General features: G+C 49.5%; 1 protein-coding gene across 4 annotated transcripts in view; it reads right to left on the minus strand.

The window, feature by feature from the left end:
• The window catches only part of pard3ab (par-3 family cell polarity regulator alpha, b), a 141,092-nt gene that overhangs the window by 109,682 nt on the left and 10,575 nt on the right, over nt 1-20,835 (minus strand). For all 4 annotated transcript variants that reach the window (XM_084706549.1, XM_084706546.1, XM_084706545.1 and 1 more), the window contains exon 2: nt 8,831-8,932. In XM_084706549.1, the coding sequence (XP_084562675.1) occupies nt 8,831-8,932 (102 nt within the window). The remainder of the gene's footprint in view (nt 1-8,830; nt 8,933-20,835) is intronic.

Genomic DNA, 20,835 nt, shown 5'->3' on the forward strand with positions numbered 1-20,835 from the left:
TTTCCCTCAAAAAGTGTGTCAGTCTGAATATCGACTTTACCACAATAGTTCACATGACAGTGTGTGTGTGTGTGTGTGTGTGTGAGCTGTCTCCAGGGCCCTCCATGGCAGGCCCAGTGCTTGCCGTGTCTTCCTGCCAGCTCCATGAAGGTCCTGGCTCTGTGAGGCTGCAGAGCAGAGCCAGGAGCAGAGCTACACGGAGCCAGCTGTCTGGATGACCTGCTACACATGTTGGGTTTGGAACGGGCCCCACCAGGGAGAGAGACAATGACACATGACACGCTCTACTGTCGCAGAATAGGAGGGGGGGGGGGTCAGATGGCTGAGAGGTTAGGGAATCTAGGCTATTAAGGTAGCCGGTTAGATTCCTGGCCATGCAAAATTATGTTGTGTCCTTGGGCACTTCACCCTACTTGCCTCGGGGGGGGGGGGGGGGGGGGATGTCACTGTATTTACTGTAAGTCCCTCTGTATAAGAACGTCTGCTAAATGACTACATGTAAATACAAGGCCCCGGAGTCACAGAGTCACTAACCCTTGTACTGCCTTCGGGTCACAATGACCCAAAGGTTCACAACAACCCATTGTTGTGTTGTGACAATTTTACCCAATACAAAAACGAATAAAAAGCATTTTCTTTTAACCTTCGCTCTGTGGGGGGTCTGAGACAACCCGACGGTTAAAAGAAAATGCTTTTACTTTATTTTTGTATGAGGTCAAGTTATCGCAACACGATGGTGGATCACAACGAATGAAGGGTCACAATGACCCAAAGATAACACAAGCGCTCTAAAGAAATCATATCAATAATAATAATAATAATAACGAAGATGTTTATTTAGCAGACGCTTTCAAAGAAACATCAAGGGGATTTAAACTTGTGATCTGCAGTTGAATTCTTTATCAATAGATAATGTATTTATTCAGTAAACACTTTCATCCAAAGAGAAATTCAGTCCGGGGGGACTTTGTGATCTGCAGTCACATGCTCTAACCACTAAGCTGCTACTAATAATTTGTTGACAGTTTAAGATGGATTGTGGTATAACAGAACAAATAATGAACACTGGTGGTCTCTCCCTCTCTCCCTCTCTCTCCCTCTCTCTCTCTCCCCCTCCCTCCCTCCCCCTCTACCCCCCCCCCCTGTAAACAAACAAGCCCAAGACTGACACAACGTCAACAAACAGATCCACGGTTCAAGCCCCAGACCACAGCTGTGGTTCACTGTCAGCCGGGGAACACAGGCACAGTGTTCCGCCGCCGTCGGTGCGGTGGAGAGCGGTTGCCGGGTAGAGCTCTGGCGTTGCCACGACATGTGAAGGCCCCTGGTCGTCGAGGCGGTCTGAGGAGGCACAGAAGGGCCTCCAGGGCTTGGTGGTTCCCCCTTCGCACGTTCTGCGTTCCGCTACTGAGAACCTGCGTGGTTCTAATCTTGAGAAAACACCAGCCAATCAATGGGTCCTTCATTCCAACGCCGCCAACAAAAGACATGCGACAGGTGTATAAATCAGCTTCTAACCTCTGTAATTACTGGATTAGTATGTGTCAAGATACTTAAGAAATTATAGAGGGAAATGGTGCCAAAATGGAAGTTAACCTCAAGCATTAAATTGAAAAGAAGCCTAAGGATAGAGATCACTTTATCTGCACCAAGCGTCACTTTACTTAAAAGGTGCTTGACAATAAACACATTAAACACACAGTTTAATCTGGCAACAAACGGTTCAACAACCCAGACGTGAGTTATAATGGGATAATTGTCCACATTCCTAGCACCGATATATAAGATCCCTTTGATTAACTTCACTGATGTGAGGTGCAGCCTACAACATTTCAACATTATTCAAGTAGTTGTCACAAAGGCCAAGTTGAGGGCAGAATTCACGCTGTTGTAATGACAACGTTACACCACAGGAAGGCAGCACTGTCCTTACCTAGAGGCTGCATCTATATAATCTACCTGAAAGACAACAGGGACAACAATCTACAACACTAATCCAGCTTAACACACAAAACACATTATAGGGACATAGAACTTAACAACTATAATATAAAATCATCCTGCAAAGGGTTTAAAGCAACACTACATGTCTACGTCATGCCATTCTCTCAGACAATAATAGCTGGCACGTGCAACCAAGGAAAGATCTAGGTCCATATGAATCAAGTGAGACCGAGAGAGAGAGACGGAGGGGAATCAGTCTTATTTAACACCCATGATTTATCAGTATCAGTTTGAGCCTGTCTAGGCCTGGCTCCCGGTGACTTGTCCAACACTGTTTGTCTCAACCCGATCACTTTAACACCGCAAGGGGGAAGGCTGAATATAACCACCGCTAGTTCCTGTCACTCAGACTGACTTTAGGACAAAGCACAAAGTAAAACCGCACACAAACAACCTTCCAACCACAACGACCGCTTCTTTGAATTTGACGAGAGTTATGGGAGACACTCAGAAGTAAACGAGTCGAATAATTCATTAAGGCCTTGCATTGACAGATTTAGGAGAGTTAGCACTACTGTAGCATCCATACACTAACGGATTCCATGAGCTAGAACTGAGGATTTAGCGACGCCACATAACGTTGAAGGTTTCTAGCGATTCAGTCGCACACCAACAGCAAACAGGCTACAAGTGAAACACCTACAGTATCCTGATAAGGGCCGTCACTGTGCCTGACTTCATGGAGGCTTCTGATGATGAACCCGTGTGTGACTTGATTCGGCTCTGAAGCGTCGAACAGTTTGAAAACTGTTGCCCAACAAGTCACGCACACACGGTTAGACACACACACAAGCGCATGCAAACCAAGTACACACACACACACACACACTTTCATACACGCTTAGACAAAACAAGGTCTGTCTCTCACAGCACGGAGAGCTGTTTTCAGGTGATCCCGTTTAGTTTGTTGTAGAGCGCTCCAGTGCTCGGCCTCATCTGCTGCCATGGCAACCAAGGCCAACAAGGGATACAGTCAGGGGAGCGCTGCTTCAAGTTCTCCCATAAGACTTGCTTTAATTGCCACGGTGACTACTAAGGCGACAACGACGGTTGCCACCCCGAGGGAAACACTCCAGTAAACCTGATACACATGGGCGCACACGCACCACGAAAGAAAGCACAATGAATTTTCAGGTCGCTCGCATGAAAAAAATGATTAACATGAACATCGAACGTTAAATACACACAACGACCTCGTTTACACGACCTTCCGCTCCGACCGAATTAAGCGCAGTTAAACGTAATTAATTTCAAACTCTCGCTTCCTCGCGTGCCTCTGGGATTAACTTGGCAGCTCCTATGGTCAAGAGCCCACTTGTACTGCGTACACATAACCCCGTATTCATGTGCCGGACGGACCTGACTGGCGAACCCCCCCACGTCAGATAAACACACCGTCTGGCCGGCTGTTCTCTCCGCCAGGCCTGGGTTTAAGAGTCTAGAACGTTCCAGGCAGACAGATCGAGCGCCGTGGCCGTGCATTGGCATCTTGTTCTTATTAAGGGGGGGGGGGGGACGACTGTGTGGGGGAGGAAGGGGGAGGAGGACGGGGGAGAAGCCATGGAATAAATGAGGTCATCAGGAATTCACTCTCTCTTGCCTAGTCTTCTCTTCTCTCTTGCTCCCTCCCTCTCTCTCTTTCTGAGGAGTTACAAGAAAAAAAAGAAAAGAGGTATGCCAGGGGTATCCCGTTTGAACTGGGTGGTAGGCCTCTTTAAATGTTGTAATAACAGTAAGGGAGGGATATTCCTGAGTGCTGAAGTTACAGAGGAGATGGAGAAGTTGAGTAATTTAGAAACTGGGCTGTGTTTAATTGGCTTGGGGTGAATGCTGAAGGAAAACCCCTTCAAAGTCCACGCTGGGTGTGTCTGTGTGACAGAGACGGTGGTGTGTTAACGTTTAGAGAGCACCTCTCCCCAAACTGGTCCCAGCTGGAAGGGGTGGAGGGAGGTTTAGCCCCCCATTCTTCAATGTCATCTCACTTATCGGAGTGATGCTGGCATTACAGTTCACATGGCATCCCCCCCAGCCTCCCTCAGTCTCAACCCCAGCCCCAGCCCCAGCCTCAGGCTCCTTGAACCCCAACCCCAGCCCTCAGGCCCCAGCGCCCGGCCTCCAGCCCCATTCCCAGCCCCAGCGCATGGTATCCATCTGTGGTATCTGTCTGGGCTCAGAGTCCGGGAGGATTAAAGTGGGAGACCAGAGAACTCCTCAGGGTCAAACGCTGCCACCACTTTGGAACTCCTGCTGTATATATAACCAGAGACAGACGCTAAAGCAGACACGCACACAACCCGACAAACACACACCCCGACAAACACACACCCCGACAAACACACACCCCGACAAACACACACCCCGACAAACACACACCCCGACAAACACACACCCCGACAAACACACAAACCAACACACACACACACACACACCGACAAACACACATTCCAATGCACACACACACACACACACGTTCTTTCAGTCTCTAAAAAGGTTTAGAAAAATAATGGAAATCCTTTTATTCATGGTCAATAAGTAGTGTGCTTTGCTAGGGTCAATACTCGTTAGTTTACAATGCATCTCTGCCTGCCCTGAGAGATCAATCAATCCCTGTGGAACAACATCAGGGGGCTAAATATAGAGACATTTAATCCATAGACCAATTAGCATTGGAGAGCAGCTCGAGTATCAGTGACCGCTGAGAGATTCATTTGTTAGATTTGTTAGATTTCACAAATTAGTATTGTTCTTTGAGAGAGACAGAAAAGCAGAGAGATATAGAGATACAGAAAGAGAGAGACAGAAAAGCAGAGAGATATAGAGATACAGAAAGAGAGAGACAGAAAAGCAGAGAGATATAGAGATACAGAAAGAGAGAGACAGAAAAGCAGAGAGATATAGAGATACAGAAAGAGAGAGACAGAAAAGCAGAGAGATATAGAGATACAGAAAGAGAGAGACAGAAAAGCAGAGAGATATAGAGATACAGAAAGAGAGAGACAGAAAAGCAGAGAGATATAGAGATACAGAAAGAGAGAGACAGAAAAGCAGAGAGATATAGAGATACAGAAAGAGAGAGACAGAAAAGCAGAGAGATATAGAGATACAGAAAGAGAGAGACAGAGGGAGAACAGGAGAGGGAGAAGGGAATCTGTGTCTGTAACAGATGAGCAAGCACAGTTAAAACTAACATTCATTTTACCCGTGTTTTTATTTTCACCTTGCTATTTTAGAGTGTGTTGCTTCAGACTGCTTTGACATCAGGAGATCCTAAAAAACAACTAAACATTTAAAATGCTTTAAAGGCTTGTCACACACACACACACACACACACACACACACACACACACACACAACAATGCCACTTGACTGTTGGGTTGAGGTATGGTGAGCGGAGACAGGTCTGATCTGATGAAAGGGTCTCCTGGGCTGGCTTAACCTCTGACCTCTGACCCTTGCCTCTGACCCCTGCCTCTGGCTGACTAGCTGTTCCCTGACTAACTAATCCCTGACTGGATGGTCCCTGATCAGCTGGTCCAAGACACATAGTCCCTAATTGGCTGTTCCCTGACTGGCTGTTCCCTGATTGGCTGTTCCCTGGCCGGTTTGCCTTTAAGTCTACCTAGCTGGTCCAGTAGGGATTCTTGTGTTGTCAGACAGACAGACAGACAGACAGGTCATAGCTCGTCTGTGTTCATGGTGATCTGATGGTTTAACTGCAGCTGTCAGCCCCGCCCTGGTTTGCAGAGAATGTGAGGCTGTTTCTTCAGAACGCAAGCAAACACGCACACTGACAAACACACACACACACACACACACACACACACACACACACACACACACACACACACACACACACACACACACACACACTGAGGCACACACACACTGAGGCACACACACAAAACATGCCATCAGTATCAGGTGACTGCAGTGTTCACACACACTCCTGGGGTAATGACCTCCAGTGTTGTGTGTGGGTGTGCGTGTGCACGCATGTTTGTGTGTGCACAGTATTAGAGTCTACATAATTAGATGATAGATTCAATGAAAAGCTTGAGAAAAACAGAGGGGTCAGAGAGAGAGGGAGGGGGGAGAGAGAGAGAGGGGGAGAGAGAGAGGGGGAGAGAGAGGGGGAGAGAGAGAGGGGGGGGAGAGAGAGGGGGGAGAGAGAGAGGGGGGAGAGAGAGAGGGGGGGAGAGAGAGAGAGGGAGGGGGGAGGGAGAGAGGGAGGGGGGAGGGAGAGAGGGAGGGGGGAGAGAGAGAGGGGGGAGAGAGAGAGGGGGGAGAGAGAGGGAGGGGGGTGAGAGAGAGAGGGAGGGAGAGAGAGAGAGGGGGGGGAGAGAGAGGGAGGGGGGAGGGAGAAAGAGGGAGGGGGGAGGGAGAAAGAGAGAGAGGGAGGGCATGGGGGACGCAGAGGGGCATCTGGAAAAACAGGCGGTAAACCTGGCAGCAGTCAGCTACCATTCCTGACTGATGACACACATGTGTGACACACACACACACATTGGTATAACCACACATACACATTAAGGTGCAACCATGCACGCGCACACACACACGCACTCAGACAGGGTAGGTCAACAAATGCCTCCTCAATCACTAGTCCGCCATGTTTGAATCTCTGTAAACAGAAGCTGCAGCCTGGCTGGGGCGGGGCGGGGTGGCAGAGGAGACTGTGTTTCAGGGGGATCGAGACACGTTCCACAAACACCTCAGTGTCTCTCTGGGCTCAGCTGCCTCGGGCCTCGACCACCGTGCTAAGCTAACACCACTTGTTAGCACAGTGAAGCTAACCTTAACAGTCAACAAAGCTCTGTAAACCCACTTATGGTTCCGAGAAGCATCTGTACATCCAAGTGTTTTTTTGTAGTTGTTTTGTTCTAAAAGCAGAAAGAAGACGTGAGAACAGGAGCTTCCCTTCAGCACAGCTGTGCTGCGGTCTTCTCCATTATGGATGAGAAACGGTCTTTGATGTGCACGTGGATGCAGCCAACAGTAAAAGGATTTATCATACACTCCTGAACAGCTTGCGGGTGGGCCACGGTCACTGACTAGACTACATGTTTATGTCTTTTCTCTCTCCCGTGGTGTTACTGAGTCTTTTAGCTAGCTTTCAACACATTGTCTCTCTCTCTGCCTCTCCCTGCCTCTCCCTGCCTCTCCCTGCCTCTCCCTGCCTCTCCCCCCTCCCCCCCCCCATTTCCCTCTCATTTAGTAGTTAAAAGCAGTACAACAGGGTGGAGAACAGCTGTCACACACACACACACACCAGTTGTGTCCTCTGCCGACTCTACCAGAGGTCTGTAATCCCCGGGCACAGTAATCTCTGAGCTGTTCTGGGTACGACGAGGCTAAAACAAACTTTTGTTTCCAGTAAACATTGATGCTCCATCTGAAGCCATCATGTTTAAACCTTGCTCTCGCCTCAGGTCAAACTGTCACCCTGGTCCAGTGGGGAGCATCTGGTCTGAGATCAGCTCAACCAGCCTGGGTCTGAGATCAGCTCCACCAGCCTGGGTCTGAGATCAGCTCTACCAGCCTGGGGGATTTGAACCTTTGAACTCTGAGTGTGGTTCCTGCTGCGTTCACTTTCACCTGTCATCGCTGCGGAAATGTTTAACTGATCCCAAGGCGGAAAACAAACTAATTTGACCAAATGTTTTCTTGTCAGAAAACAGGACATGCTTGATTAGTTGGCTGTCAGGAAAGCTGTCCTGCATGTCCTGTCCTGTAGAATATTCCTGAAAGAGGAGGAAGACAGGAGAGGGGGAGAGGAGAAGAAACTCAGAGAGGGAGAGACAGAGAGAGAGAGAGAGAGAGAGAGAGAGAGAGAGAGAGACAGAGAGAGAGAGAGAGAGAGAGAGAGAGAGAGAGAGAGAGAGAGACAGAGAGACAGAGAGAGAGAGAGAGAGAGAGAGAGAGAGAGAGAGAGAGAGACAGAGAGACAGAGAGACATAGAGAAGGTGAGAGAGACAGAGAGAGAGACAGAGAGAGAGACAGAGAGAGAGAGAGACATAGAGAAGGTGAGAGAGACAGAGAGAGAGACAGAGAGAGAGACAGAGAGACAGAGAGAAGGTGAGAGAGACAGAGAGAGAGACAGAGAGAGAGACAGAGAGAGAGACAGAGAGACAGAGAGACATAGAGAAGGTGAGAGAGACAGAGAGAGAGACAGAGAGAGAGACAGAGAGAGAGAGAGAGAGAGAGAGAGAGAGAGAGAGAGAGAGAGAGAGAGAGAGAGAGAGAGAGCGAGCATGTGTTGAAAGCTAGCGAAAAGACTAAAAGACTCACTGTCAGTAACACCACAGGAGACTTTTCTAGAGCACCTCACATGCACACACAAACAAACTGTAAAAAATGACGTCTTTGGAGCTAAATTAGAATCTCGTAGTGGTCAGTGAAGGAGCTGGGAGACAGGAAGCAGGAAGGACTTTTGCGTCTGGGGGAATTATTGCCCAAATCCCACTGCTTATATGACTCTTTCCACCAAAACAAACAGCAGAGGAATTACTGCAGATTTACAAAGGGTGAAGGAGCAAGAAGAGAGAGAGTTCTAACTTCTAGAACATCTTGCGGTAGTGTGGGAACTGCATCTTGGCGCTGCATCACTTCATGCTGATTGACTGATCAGCTTTCCTGTCAGTACTGACGGTTTCTTCCTCAGTATTTCGCCCCAAGGCAAAACATCTCAGTTTCACATCCCAAGTCATGGCTGAACCGAGCCGTTGTCGTGCTGTAACCGTGTCGCGGCTGCAAAACTGTTGCTCAACCTTGACGGGTTTTTCAAAATAAAAGCCCCCTTCAAATCGATGCTCGTTTGCTGACTCACCCTGTCTTTGTCGTCCGCCACGTCTGAGAGGACGTCGTCCAGGTCCAGGATCCCCCCGTCCCCGTGCTCCAGCCTGTGGACCTGAAGCCAGTACCCTGCATCCTGCACATGGGGAGAGAGACACCGTCAGAGAACCAGGAGAAAGTTAAGAGAGAGTCACAAAAAGGGAGAGAAAGGCAGAGAGTCCCGAAGGGAGAGAGAGAGAACGAGAGAGAGAGAGAGAGAGAGAGAGAGAGAGAGAGAGAGAGAGAGAGAGAGAGAGAGAGAGAGAGAGAGAGAGAGAGAGAGAGAGAGAGAGAGAGAGAGAGAGAGAGAGAGAGAGAGAGAGAGAGAGAGACAGAGAGAGAGAGAGACAGAGAGAGAGAGAGAGAGAGAGAGAGAGAGAGAGAGAGAGAGAGAGAGAGAGAGAGAGAGAGAGAGAGAGAGAGAGAGAGAGAGAGAGAGAGAGGAAGGAAGGATGGAGAAAGAAAGTGAAAGCCAGTTTTGACAGGGATTAGATGATGCTGAGAGACATGAAGGTTAGATTTATTCCTCAGCCTTGAGGGACTACCCTCATTATGTACCATCGCCTCAGCACTATCCTTAGCCTCAGTCCTAGCTCCACTCAGAGTCCCAGATCGGCCCCCGACTACTGTGAAATGTGAAAAAGAAAGAAAGAAGATAGTAGAGTATCCAGTCCTGTAGTGCCCGTAGTGTGAGGTATGTCCGTGGTGTGACAGAGGGACAGAGCCAGTGAGACGATGACAGAGGGACAGAGCCAGTGCGACGATGACAGAGGGACAGCCGTGTCACCCTTCTCCTGAAGGACCCCTGTGGAACCCAGCTGATGTCCCCAACAGTCACCACGACCCAGGACACCTTGCCAAACACAAACACAGTGTGTATACACACGCTGGACATAAGCACACACACACACACACTGGACAGAAATGCATCCACACACACACACACACATCGTACAGCTTTACACACACACACCTGAGTTAGCCCTCTCTACCTCTCTACAGTTCACCCACTAGTAGGACTACATGCATCCCTCCATCCCCAAGCAGAGAAAGAGAGATGAAAGCAAGAGAGAAACAGAGAGAGAGAGGTAGAAGGTAGGGGGGGGGAGGGGGCACCACAGACACAGAGAGAGGGTGAGAGAGCACTGCAGACACAGAGAGAGAGGGTGAGAGAGCACCACAGACACAGAGAGAGAGGGTGAGAGAGCACCACAGACACAGAGAGAGAGGGGGAGAGAGCACTGCAGACACAGAGAGAGAGGGTGAGAGAGCACTACAGACAGAGAGAGAGGGGGAGAGAGCACTACAGACAGAGAGAGAGAGGGAGAGAGCACTACAGACAGAGAGAGAGAGGGGGAGAGAGCACTACAGACACAGAGAGAGGGGGAGAGAGCACTACAGACACAGAGAGAGAGGGGAGAAAGAGAGCACTGCAGACAGAGAGGGGAAAAAAAACGACCGAGCTGACCGAGCGAGCAGAGAAATCCACCATTAGAAGTCAATTACAAGGCCAGCCTCCAGCTAATGGACCAACAATGAAGACCCTGTCTGTCAGACGCAGTCTCCATCAGAGTCACTCACACAGCAGTGAAGGTGCTTACATCCACTGCTGGCCCAGTCTGGACGAGCAGGTCCCACCAGCAGACCAGACAAACAGACTGGTCGACTAAACGTAACACACAAATAGCTGTGTGATAATGAGAGGGGAGCGATGGGCCAGGAGGAGAAGAAGAAACATGGTGAGGGGAAACGAGGCTGTTGAGAGGGGGGGGGGGAGGAGAGGAGGGGGAGGGGAGGTCAAGAGGGCATCAATAGAGGGAGAAGGCTCTAGACGATGTGGAGGAGGAGGGGAGAGAGGAGTGAAAGGAGGATGTTGAGATTTATGGCCCATTTGTGTCCTGAAACATTTAACAGGGCTGGACGGCTAGACAGAGTTGACAACAGAGGGACAAGAGAAGCACAACTTGGCAGCCACCGCAGAAATGCAGAACTAGCGTAGATTTGCCTTTTGTTTTTTTCTCTCCAAAAAGCAGAACTAGGAGTCTGGGGGGGAAACCCACTGCGGAGAAAGTTTCTAGTTTTTCACTGCAGCGGTAGTGGTGTGCTAGCAAGGGGGGCTGGAGTCGGTGAGGATCGTCCCCAGTCAGGACCACCCACAAAGGGAGCACGTGTAAAGTGTCCATGTGTCACTGTCCTTGGTAGAGTTAAGGGAGCGTGTGTAAAGTGTCCATGTGTCACTGTCCTTGGTAGAGTTAAGGGAGCGTGTGTAAAGTATCCATGTGTCACTGTCCTTGGTAGATTTAAGGGAGCGTGTGTAAAGTGTCCACGTGGGTAGCAGGATGGGTCTAGAAGGCCGGTGCTTGACCACGGTAAGAATAGCTCCAGTGTAAATACCCCAGCAGCACCTCGTAGCCACCTGGCGGGGTGAACAGGGCTGGGGCACACTACAGCGCTTCAGCCCCCTGGCTGGTTCAAATACCTTATGCACACACGCGTACACAAATAGCAAGCCACACACACACACACAAGTACCTAGCACCCTCCCCACACACACACACACACACTTTCAAAGACATTTTTCACTGGTCTCACACTACGCCTGTGTATAAATCAATGTCACCAAACATGCTGGTTCCAGTGCTCTGACCAAACATGCTGGTTCCAGTGCTCTGACCAAACATGCTGGTTCCAGTGCTCTGACCAAACATGCTGGTTCCAGTGCTCTGACCAAACATGCTGGTTCCAGTGCTCTGACCAAACACGCTGGTTCCAGTGCTCTGACCAAACATGCTGGTTCCAGTGCTCTGACCAAACATGCTGGTTCCAGTGCTCTGACCAAACATGCTGGTTCCAGTGCTCTGACCAAACATGCTGGTTCCAGTGCTCTGACCAAACACGCTGGTTCCAGTGCTCTGACCAAACATGCTGGTTCCAGTGCTCTGACCAAACATGCTGGTTCCAGTGCTCTGACCAAACATGCTGGTTCCAGTGCTCTGACCAAACACGCTGGTTCCAGTGCTCTGACCAAACACGCTGGTTCCAGTGCTCTGACCAAACATGCTGGTTCCAGTGCTCTGACCAAACATGCTGGTTCCAGTGCTCTGACCAAACATGCTGGTTCCAGTGCTCTGACCAAACACGCTGGTTCCAGTGCTCTGACCAAGCTGTCAATGATGGCAGCTGCATGCTCCACTACACACACGCTGAGCACTGATGAGGCTGCAGCCGGGCTGGAGGAACTCTCCCTCTGTCTCCCTCTCCCCCTCCCTCTCCTTCTCCCCCCTCCATTAAAGTGAGGATTCAGTGTATGAAGCAACTGTCTCCTCAGGCCTGACACACACTGGGGCTTCATTTCGTATTCATGATCTGCAGTACTGCATCTAGCCAAGCTGACACCGCGCCAATACTAAACATTCCCTCCTCACACTCCCAGACCCTCCCGATCTCCTTCAGAGGTAAACCCCATCCGGCTCTTCACGCGTGTTGACCGTCCGACTCCAAGTTGCACTCCACAGGGATTTGCTCAGGCCTAAAGCCCTGTAATACTGCAGTGTTGAACACACACACACACACACAGATCTAAGACCATAATTAAGTGAGTGTAGATTTAGGATTATTCAAGGGGTGGAGAATGTTGCTCAGTTCTCTGAGCTAGAAGAAGAATAGAAGGGAGGGAAAATAACTAAATAGTTATGAACAGAAGGGAAGGAGAAGAGAAGAGAAAAGAGAGAAGTCTTCCCCCTGAGGGGCATCTAGAAACAACAAACAACCGCAGAAGACCCAGTCCACCACAGTCTATTCTCAACCGCTCCAACGGTCCCTGCTAACCACCATGCTAACCACCATGCTAACCACCCTGCTAACCACCATGCTAACCACCATGCTAACCACCCTGCTAACCACCATGCTAACCACCATGCTAACCACCATGCTAACCACCATGCTAACCACCATGCTAACCACCATGCTAACCACCCTGCTAACCACCATGCTAACCACCCTGCTAACCACCATGCTAACCACCATGCTAACCCCCGTGCTAACCCCGTGCTAACCCCGTGCTAACCCCGTGCTAACCACCGTGCTAACACGCCCTCAGCACACCGACAACACGACCCCTCTCTCTGTTCACTACTAATCCAGCTTGACAGATCTGTTGTCAAATTGACGCAAAGTCGCGGTTTAGGTGTTGCGACCGACCGTAGCCCCACCCCGGGCGTCTGACTGAAGGAGGTTAACGCGAGGTTGAACGTGAAAACAAAAGCTCCATTCATTTCTGCTACAATGACTCCACTGAGAGGAGGGGGAAATTGGGAAAAATGTCATTCTGAGTGCAGCATGACGTGTTCCTTGCCCAGAATAAGACAGGAGAGAGAGGGATGTGTGAAAGAAAATACCTGACGGGCAGAGAGGGAGGGGGAGGGATGGAGGGGAGGAAAGAGAGGGAGAGAGAGAGAGAAAGGGATACCTCAGGAGAGCGAGGGAAAAGAGAATGAGAGGGAGTGAGAGAGTGAGACAAAAACCGGGTTGAGTACGGCATTGGAATATAGCCCTAATACTGGTGGTTCACTTGAAAATAGAGGAAGGTTCACACCTTTGAATGCTATTGTGTACTGTTGTGTTCGACAAGCCAGTCCAACACCAGCGCCAGAAGGATGCGGTCTGGTGGTGAATGATAGCATTTTCGTTGCTAACTGCGGGCGTGTCTTTGTCCTCAAGTCAAGAGCCAAACATTCCTCCAACACAAGTCACCCCTGTACGCTGGAATGTTAAGTACAAATAGTTTACTACAAATGTGACTGCAACCACAACTTTATACTTTAGTATTCAGCTTACAATAATACCCATGATCCCCTGGTTCCATGCTATGCAAATGATTAGCCATTTGTGTACAAAGACTAAACTATGCAGCAGGGAAAAAAAGAGTGATCGATTTGTACGCTGTAAAGCACCATTAACAGTACAGCTGTGTCTGACCTAAACTCTCTCTCTGTGTCTCTGTCTCTCTCTGTCTCTCTCTGTCTCTCTCTGTCTCTCTCTGTCTCTCTCTGTCTCTCTCTGTCTCTCTCTGTCTCTCTCTGTCTCTCTGTCTTTCTGAGCCTACATTTCCTCTGTCCTTACGCACATCCCAGACCTCTCTCTACATCCCTGGCCCCTTCCAACTCTCCACCCCTCCATCTTTCCTCATCCCTGAGGGCCACATCTGAAACAGCCAGGTCAGCAGAAGCTGGTTTCCCGTGGTCCAGAACGTTCTTTCTTGACCTGGGTCTGACACAATGTTAGTATTCAGAGTCGGGATATCTGATCACATCAACCTAACTAACGTGGCCCAAGGTGGATTGTGGATTCTAATAATAGAGCTGGTAGCTGAATGAGCCAGAACCTTCCGTAGAGCAGAGTGTCCTGCGTCTGAACCAGAACATATGGCAGACTTCTGCCAATTTCTTCTTGAGGACAAAAAGCACATTAATTTGGTTGGTTGGTAGTCTACAGCACATTTAGTTATAATTTTTTTTGGGGGGGGTTTGGAGGCAGCACTAAAACTAGAAGTTTTTAAACAAAGACCATGTCTTACTCTACGACTCTACGAGCCATAGAGCAGTTGTCTACAGATCGAGAGATGGCGGGTCCATTCTTGTTACATCTGTATTCTTTTCACACTGCGGAGACGGACTGACGTTCAGCGGGCCGGGAGCTACGGCACAGAAGAAGAGATCTTCTCTGAGGACCCGGACACGGTAGTCCTCCATGTGCCGGACTAGAAAGCCCCAGAAACCCTCCAGGCCTGTGCAGCTCTGCCAGGGGAGAGAGAGCGGTGGGCCTCTACCCTGGTGTGGCTCAGTGAGGGACTCATCAGTTTACCCACGCCACAGGTGGACCTCTCAGTACAGCACGAACACAACATCCCTTCACACCTAGGCAGCGTGACCTTCACTGGGGTGTGGATGAGTCACAGACACACACATATACTGAATACCCCCCGCCCCCCCCCCCCACACACACACACATCAAGATTAACACACACCTGACAGCCCAAAATCAATTCCTGGTTAAATCAGTGACAGGCCAGTGAGGACGACCCTGGCCAGACTGCCACTTCACACGCTGGGAGCAGCAGAGGCCTGTTCTCACCTCGCACGCCCTCGGGATGTGAGAACAACGGGCGGAGAGGGAGAGAGAGAGAGAGACAGTTAGTGAGAGAAGGAGAAATATCACGAGAGAGAGATAAGTAGAGAGGGAGTGAAGTATAGATAGTGAGAGAAAGAGAAACAGAGATAGTGTGAGAGAGAGAGAGAGAGAGAGAGAGAGAGAGAGAGAGAGAGAGAGAGAGAGAGAGACAGAGACAGAGACAGAGACAGAGAGACTTCATACTACATGTGGGTGACAGAGCTTGTGTAAATCACCTTGGGGCCTAAAATGTCCAGGCATAAAAGCGCTCTCTGTGCATGTGTGTGTTTATACACTAGCATCCATTAATTATCCTCAGTACAAGTCACTATGAACAGTGACTGGTACATAGCAACACACCCCCGCTCTAATCCTAACCTCATTCCTAATTGACCATTTAGATTGTGTCCAGTCGAAAGATGTTAATAGCCCATTTCAACACTTAAAAACACTCTTAAAGCTGTGCTATAACTGACTGTGAGCCAACTAATTATTGTCAGTGAGAATAACTCTCTGAAACATTACCACAGAGAGTGAAACAATATTATCCACCCACATTGTGGAAAAAATACAGAATTTCAGTTGCATTTGCCCAGAAATGTTAGATGTTTCCGTAAAAAAAAAGACATAGGATGCCAAATCCAATCCCGATAGTGTCCACGAATTAAGTAATTTTATCAGACAAAATGATTGATGTTCATTTCATTACACCTACTCACACAAATAACCTAGTGAGGATTTAATACTGACCAATCACAGCCAGTCTTTTAACACCATGGCCATCAGCGGGTGTTCATTAACAGTAAATAACAGTAAATCCAGCATCCAATCAAATCAAATCCAGCATCCAATCAAACAGGCGTGCTGTGAAAACTACACAGCGACAAGATATTGTGCGGGCAAAAACCTTCCAAGTGTAACTTTCTGAGAAATCATCTCATAAGGAATGTCACAGGATGTTGTGATGACTATTGACACAGACACAATAACAGTGTTTAATCTGCGATTACCTTTTGTCCTCTAATTTTCTAAGAACCACCTGTCAACCGTGTCAAAAACGAGAAACGCATTCAAAGTCCTAGACTCAAAGGTCCCTCTTGACAAATGATCAAAGTTTCCGTTCTAATGAAGAGGTGTTCCCCGGGAATTCAATAGAGAACAGAAGGGAAATTAGGGTTAAGTTGAATTTCTTGCTTGCGGCCAACCCTTAAGAAGGGCATATTGGAGACACAGGTCAGTAAGCCTTCTATGGTTACACCGGCTGTCAGAAACCCAGCTTTACACCTGACCTGCTTCCTTCAAGTCGCTGAGTAAAATAAGGGGATTGAAAACAAGCCTAAGTAGGACAGACAACCACAAACTCAAAAAGAGGGTTGGCAGCCCAGAACAAGCCCCAAACCTGGCAACTGGCCACAAGCCTGACTGACAATTTAATTTAAAAAAATTTTTTTACAAGGATGGTGGGGCAATACAAAAAGAATTTTCCGGAACAAAACTTCACAAAAGGTGGATAAGACGAAAGAACCATGAACAAAAATGAATGAAGAGGAAGTCTAAACAGAACATTAACCTACATTGATGTCACCAACCCTCTCAAGCATAATCTTTTCATTCTTTAGACCCAGTCTTCCATCAATGGGATTAGGCCTATTCTAGATCAATAATGATATAGCCATTAGCCTCTTTAGATAACAGCGATTCAGCAGGGCTGGAGTTAGTCTGCAGGCTTGTGAGAAGCCAGGCAAGCTCAGGCCTGCGAGGGAAGCTTTGAAAGACGTTCTCCTGCGGTTCTGTCACGCCGGCATCCAGTCATGTCGAGTTGGGCAGGAAACGTGATCCATCGTAGTTGTTGTGTCACCCAAGACTGGCCTCCAGGAGCAGGCTAGAAGGGAGCGGGGCTCAGAGCTCATGGCTCAGAGCTCATGGCTCAGAGCTCATGGCTCAGAGCTCATGGCTCAGAGCTCATGGCTCAGCGCTGGGCCACAATGGACCAACCAGAATGTTTTATGACAGAGGAAGCAGATAGGATCATTTATAGAATACCTGAAAGAGGGTGGCCTCAAGGCAATGTCGTCATTCAGGGTTCTACACAGAACTACTGGAGCACTGGTAGGAGAGGAGCAGTCTGGGTTCTATGGTCTATAGAGGTGTTCTATACAGGATTCTATAGAGATTTATATAGCTGATTCTATAGAGGGGTTCTATAGAGGTTTATTTAGAGGATTCTATAAAGGTGTTCTATAAAGGGGTTCTATATAGGATTCTATAGAACCAAAATCCACTTCTTCAAAATCCACTTCTTCTTAAACATTCTACAGACCAACCATCACACAAAGCTACAACCACAAAAACACCTGGCCTTCACCTCAACCAGGCTCATGTCAGGTGTTTCAACAGCAGTCCTCATCACAGCAGATCCACACAGCCAGGAGCCTGGGTCCCTCAGAGACACCAGATATCAGGTCATCCTACCTGCTGTACCTGGCCTGCCTCCACCTCCAGTCTCTTCTTCAGGGTGAAGTGATGCTTCCACATCTCACAACCTGCGCTCCTCTCTCTCTCACACACACACACACCTCTCTCTCTTTCACACACACGATACTGGAGCCTCAACTGCCTTCACTCTGTCCCTACTGGTGTGAGTGAAGGAGACTGTATGCATAGGTATGCTGGCAAAATGTGTGTGAAGTGCACATTTGTGTGTGTGTGTGTGTGTGTGTGTGTTGCAGTTCCGGGGTTCTGAATGAGGACAAACACTGCAACCTGAGACCCTCATCTGTTACCTTCCACCAGAGAGATAGTATCATATCTCCACCTCCTCATAGCTTATTGATACTATGTAGACCAGCAACACTGCAACTCAGCTTACTGTGAGGGGAGGGGAGGGGAGGGGAAGAAGAGGAGAACGAGGAGCAGAAAAGGAGAGGAGAGGAGGAGCAGAAAAGGAGAGGAGGAGCAGAAAAGGAGAGGAGGCGGTCCGTTGTTTTCTGACGTCATCCAACTAACAGTGACATCATCATCTGAAATCCTTCCTCTCTGCTCTACTGGTCGGTGGTCGAGGTGGGGACACTGGTGTGACATCATCACTCCAGGTTCCTGGAGGCTGCTGCGAGCCAATGAGAGAGCGAGGCAGAGTGTTATGAGGAAGTGTTTTACCCCAGGTGGTTTCTGAGGGGCAGAGAGGCAGCTGGTGTCATTTATGAGGATTAGGTAAAGGGTGATAAATATGAGAGAGAGAGAGAGACAGAGAGAGACAGAGAGAGACAGAGAGAGAGAGAGTGAGAGTGAGACAGAGAGAGACAGAGAGAGACAGAGAGAGACAGGGAGAGAGAGACAGAGAGAGAGAGAGAGAGAGAGAGAGAGAGAGAGAGAGAGAGAGAGAGAGAGAGAGAGAGAGAGAGAGAGAGAGAGAGAGAGAGAGAGAGAGAGAGAGAGAGAGAGAGAGACAGAGAGAGAGAGAGAGAGAGAGAGACAGAGAGAGAGAGAGAGAGAGAGAGAGAGAGAGAGAGAGAGAGAGAGAGACAGAGAGAGAGAGAGAGAGAGAGAGAGAGAGAGAGAGAGAGAGAGAGAGAGAGAGAGACAGAGAGAGAGAAGCCTGCCAGACGTGCTCCAGGCTTGTATCTGATGAGCTCATCATCATTGTTGACTTGGTTTGAGGGGGAGAACAGATCCAGCGCTGGATTACAACAGTGCACCACTCCCCCAAAGCAAGGAGGAGGGCACACCAGAACCAGGGATGAAAAAGGAGATCAAACCAGTTCTTCAATATCAGACCATGGCCGAGTTCATGAATGTCTGATTTCCATGTAAGCAAAGTAGGCCAGATAAGATACGGTAATTGTTTATACAGTACTACACCACAGATACAGACACTGTCAGGCAAGAGAAACACAGTGAATACTTTACTTTTTGTCAGACTTTATTGGACAGAGACAGGTCAAGGTACACAGGAAGGCAGGGGGGAGACACAAACACACAGATGGACACACCAAGTGGCACAAAGACACACACACACACAGGAAGAGATGCACAAAGTGTGACACACACACACACACACACACACTGGAGCAGATGCAAAAGCTCATTCCCCCTTAAACTGTTGCAGTACTTGAAAGGTCACCCAGAGAGAAGCTTGTCACTAATCATCTGGTTGAGTCACACACACACACACACACACACAAACCTCGGCTAGCTTCCCCTCCCCTGTCCGACTTTTTTTTTCACGCGTTGAGTCATGCCAAAATCAATGCCTCCCTCAGAGAAACGCCAGGCTTCGGTGATCCCTCCCTGATCCTTCACATCCTCTGATCCCTCCCTGATCCTTCACACCTCAAAGGTCACCTCTCCACCCCTGGCACCCCCCCCCCCCCTCTCCACCCCTGGCACACCCCCCCCCCCCTCTCCACCCTGGCACACCCCCCCCCCCCTCTCCACCCCTGACACCCCCCCCCTCTCCACCCCTGGTACACCCCCGCCCCCCTCTCCACCCCTGGCACCCCCCCCTCTCCACCCCTGACACCCCCCCCCTCTCCACCCCTGGCAAACCCCCCTCTCCACCCCTGACACACCCCCTCCCCCATCTCCACCCCTGACACCCCCCCCCTCTCCACCCCTGACACCCCCCCCCTCTCCACCCCTGACACCCCCCCCCATCTCCACCCCTGACACCCCCCCCCTCTCCACCCCTGACACCCCCCCCCTCTCCACCCCTGGCAGATCCCCAGCAGATACAGCTTTGCCCCAAGACAGGATTTGTTTCAAAACAAAGTCAAAGTCGTCTCCTGCAGATTCTGGGCGAGAGCAGTGCCCGTTGAAGCTCAGGATGGTAAGAAAAGCGACTGCAGCTTAGCTGATCGGGAGTTCACATCATCACACAGCTCAACTCCGCAAAACAAACGCTTGGTTTGTGTTGACTAGAAGATGCAAAACAAAGAGGACTAGTTAGTGACAGTTGGCAGAGTACGCTCTGATGCGACAGGCCCAGGCTGCTGCAGCTGGGATGACAAGTCAGAACACCTCCTCACTGCAACCCTGCACACTCACATCATGAGCCAGGAAGGAGGACCGGACACACACACACGTTCAAATATACACACACAAACGTTCAGACACACGCACGGTAAACATGTTGTTGTTCTAAATCTCAGAGGATCACAGCAATAAGGTGTGGTGGGCCCAGAGGCCAACACCAAGGAGAGACATGTAGAGAGTACACACACACAGGTCTGGACACGCACACACACACAGGTCTGGACACGCACACACACACAGGTCTGGACACGCACGCACGCACACACTGTTACAGTACTGGTACAGGCCAGGAACACTGGCACAAACCCCAGCAAAGCCCCTGTACAATGAGCATGACCCCTTCCTGCCAAATCAGATACAGGAGGCCCAGACAATGTGGCACAGATCTGAAGTTCAGTTGACAGGCAGATACAGGGAGATGAGAAGGAAGAGAGAGAGAGAGAGAGAGAGAGAGAGAGAGAGAGAGAGAGAGAGAGAGAGAGAGAGAGAGAGAGAGAGAGAGAGAGAGAGAGAGAGAGAGAGAGAGAGAGAGAGAGAGAGAGAGAGAGAGAGAGAGAGAGAGAGAGAGAGAGAGAGAGAGAGAGAGAGAGAGAGAGAGAGAGAGAGAGAGAGAGAGAGAGAGAGAGAGAGAGAGAGAGAGAGAGAGAGAGAGAGAGAGAGAGAGAGAGAGAGAGAGAGAGAGAGAGAGAGAGAGAGAGAGAGAGAGAGAGAGAGAGAGAGAGAGAGAGAGAGAGAGAGAGAGAGAGAGAGAGAGAGAGAGAGAGAGAGAGAGAGAGAGAGAGAGAGAGAGAGAGAGGGAGG

Source organism: Hypomesus nipponensis, chromosome 10, assembly GCF_054491055.1.
Source record: "Hypomesus nipponensis isolate SF chromosome 10, ASM5449105v1, whole genome shotgun sequence".
NCBI classification, from domain to species: Eukaryota; Metazoa; Chordata; class Actinopteri; order Osmeriformes; family Osmeridae; genus Hypomesus; species Hypomesus nipponensis.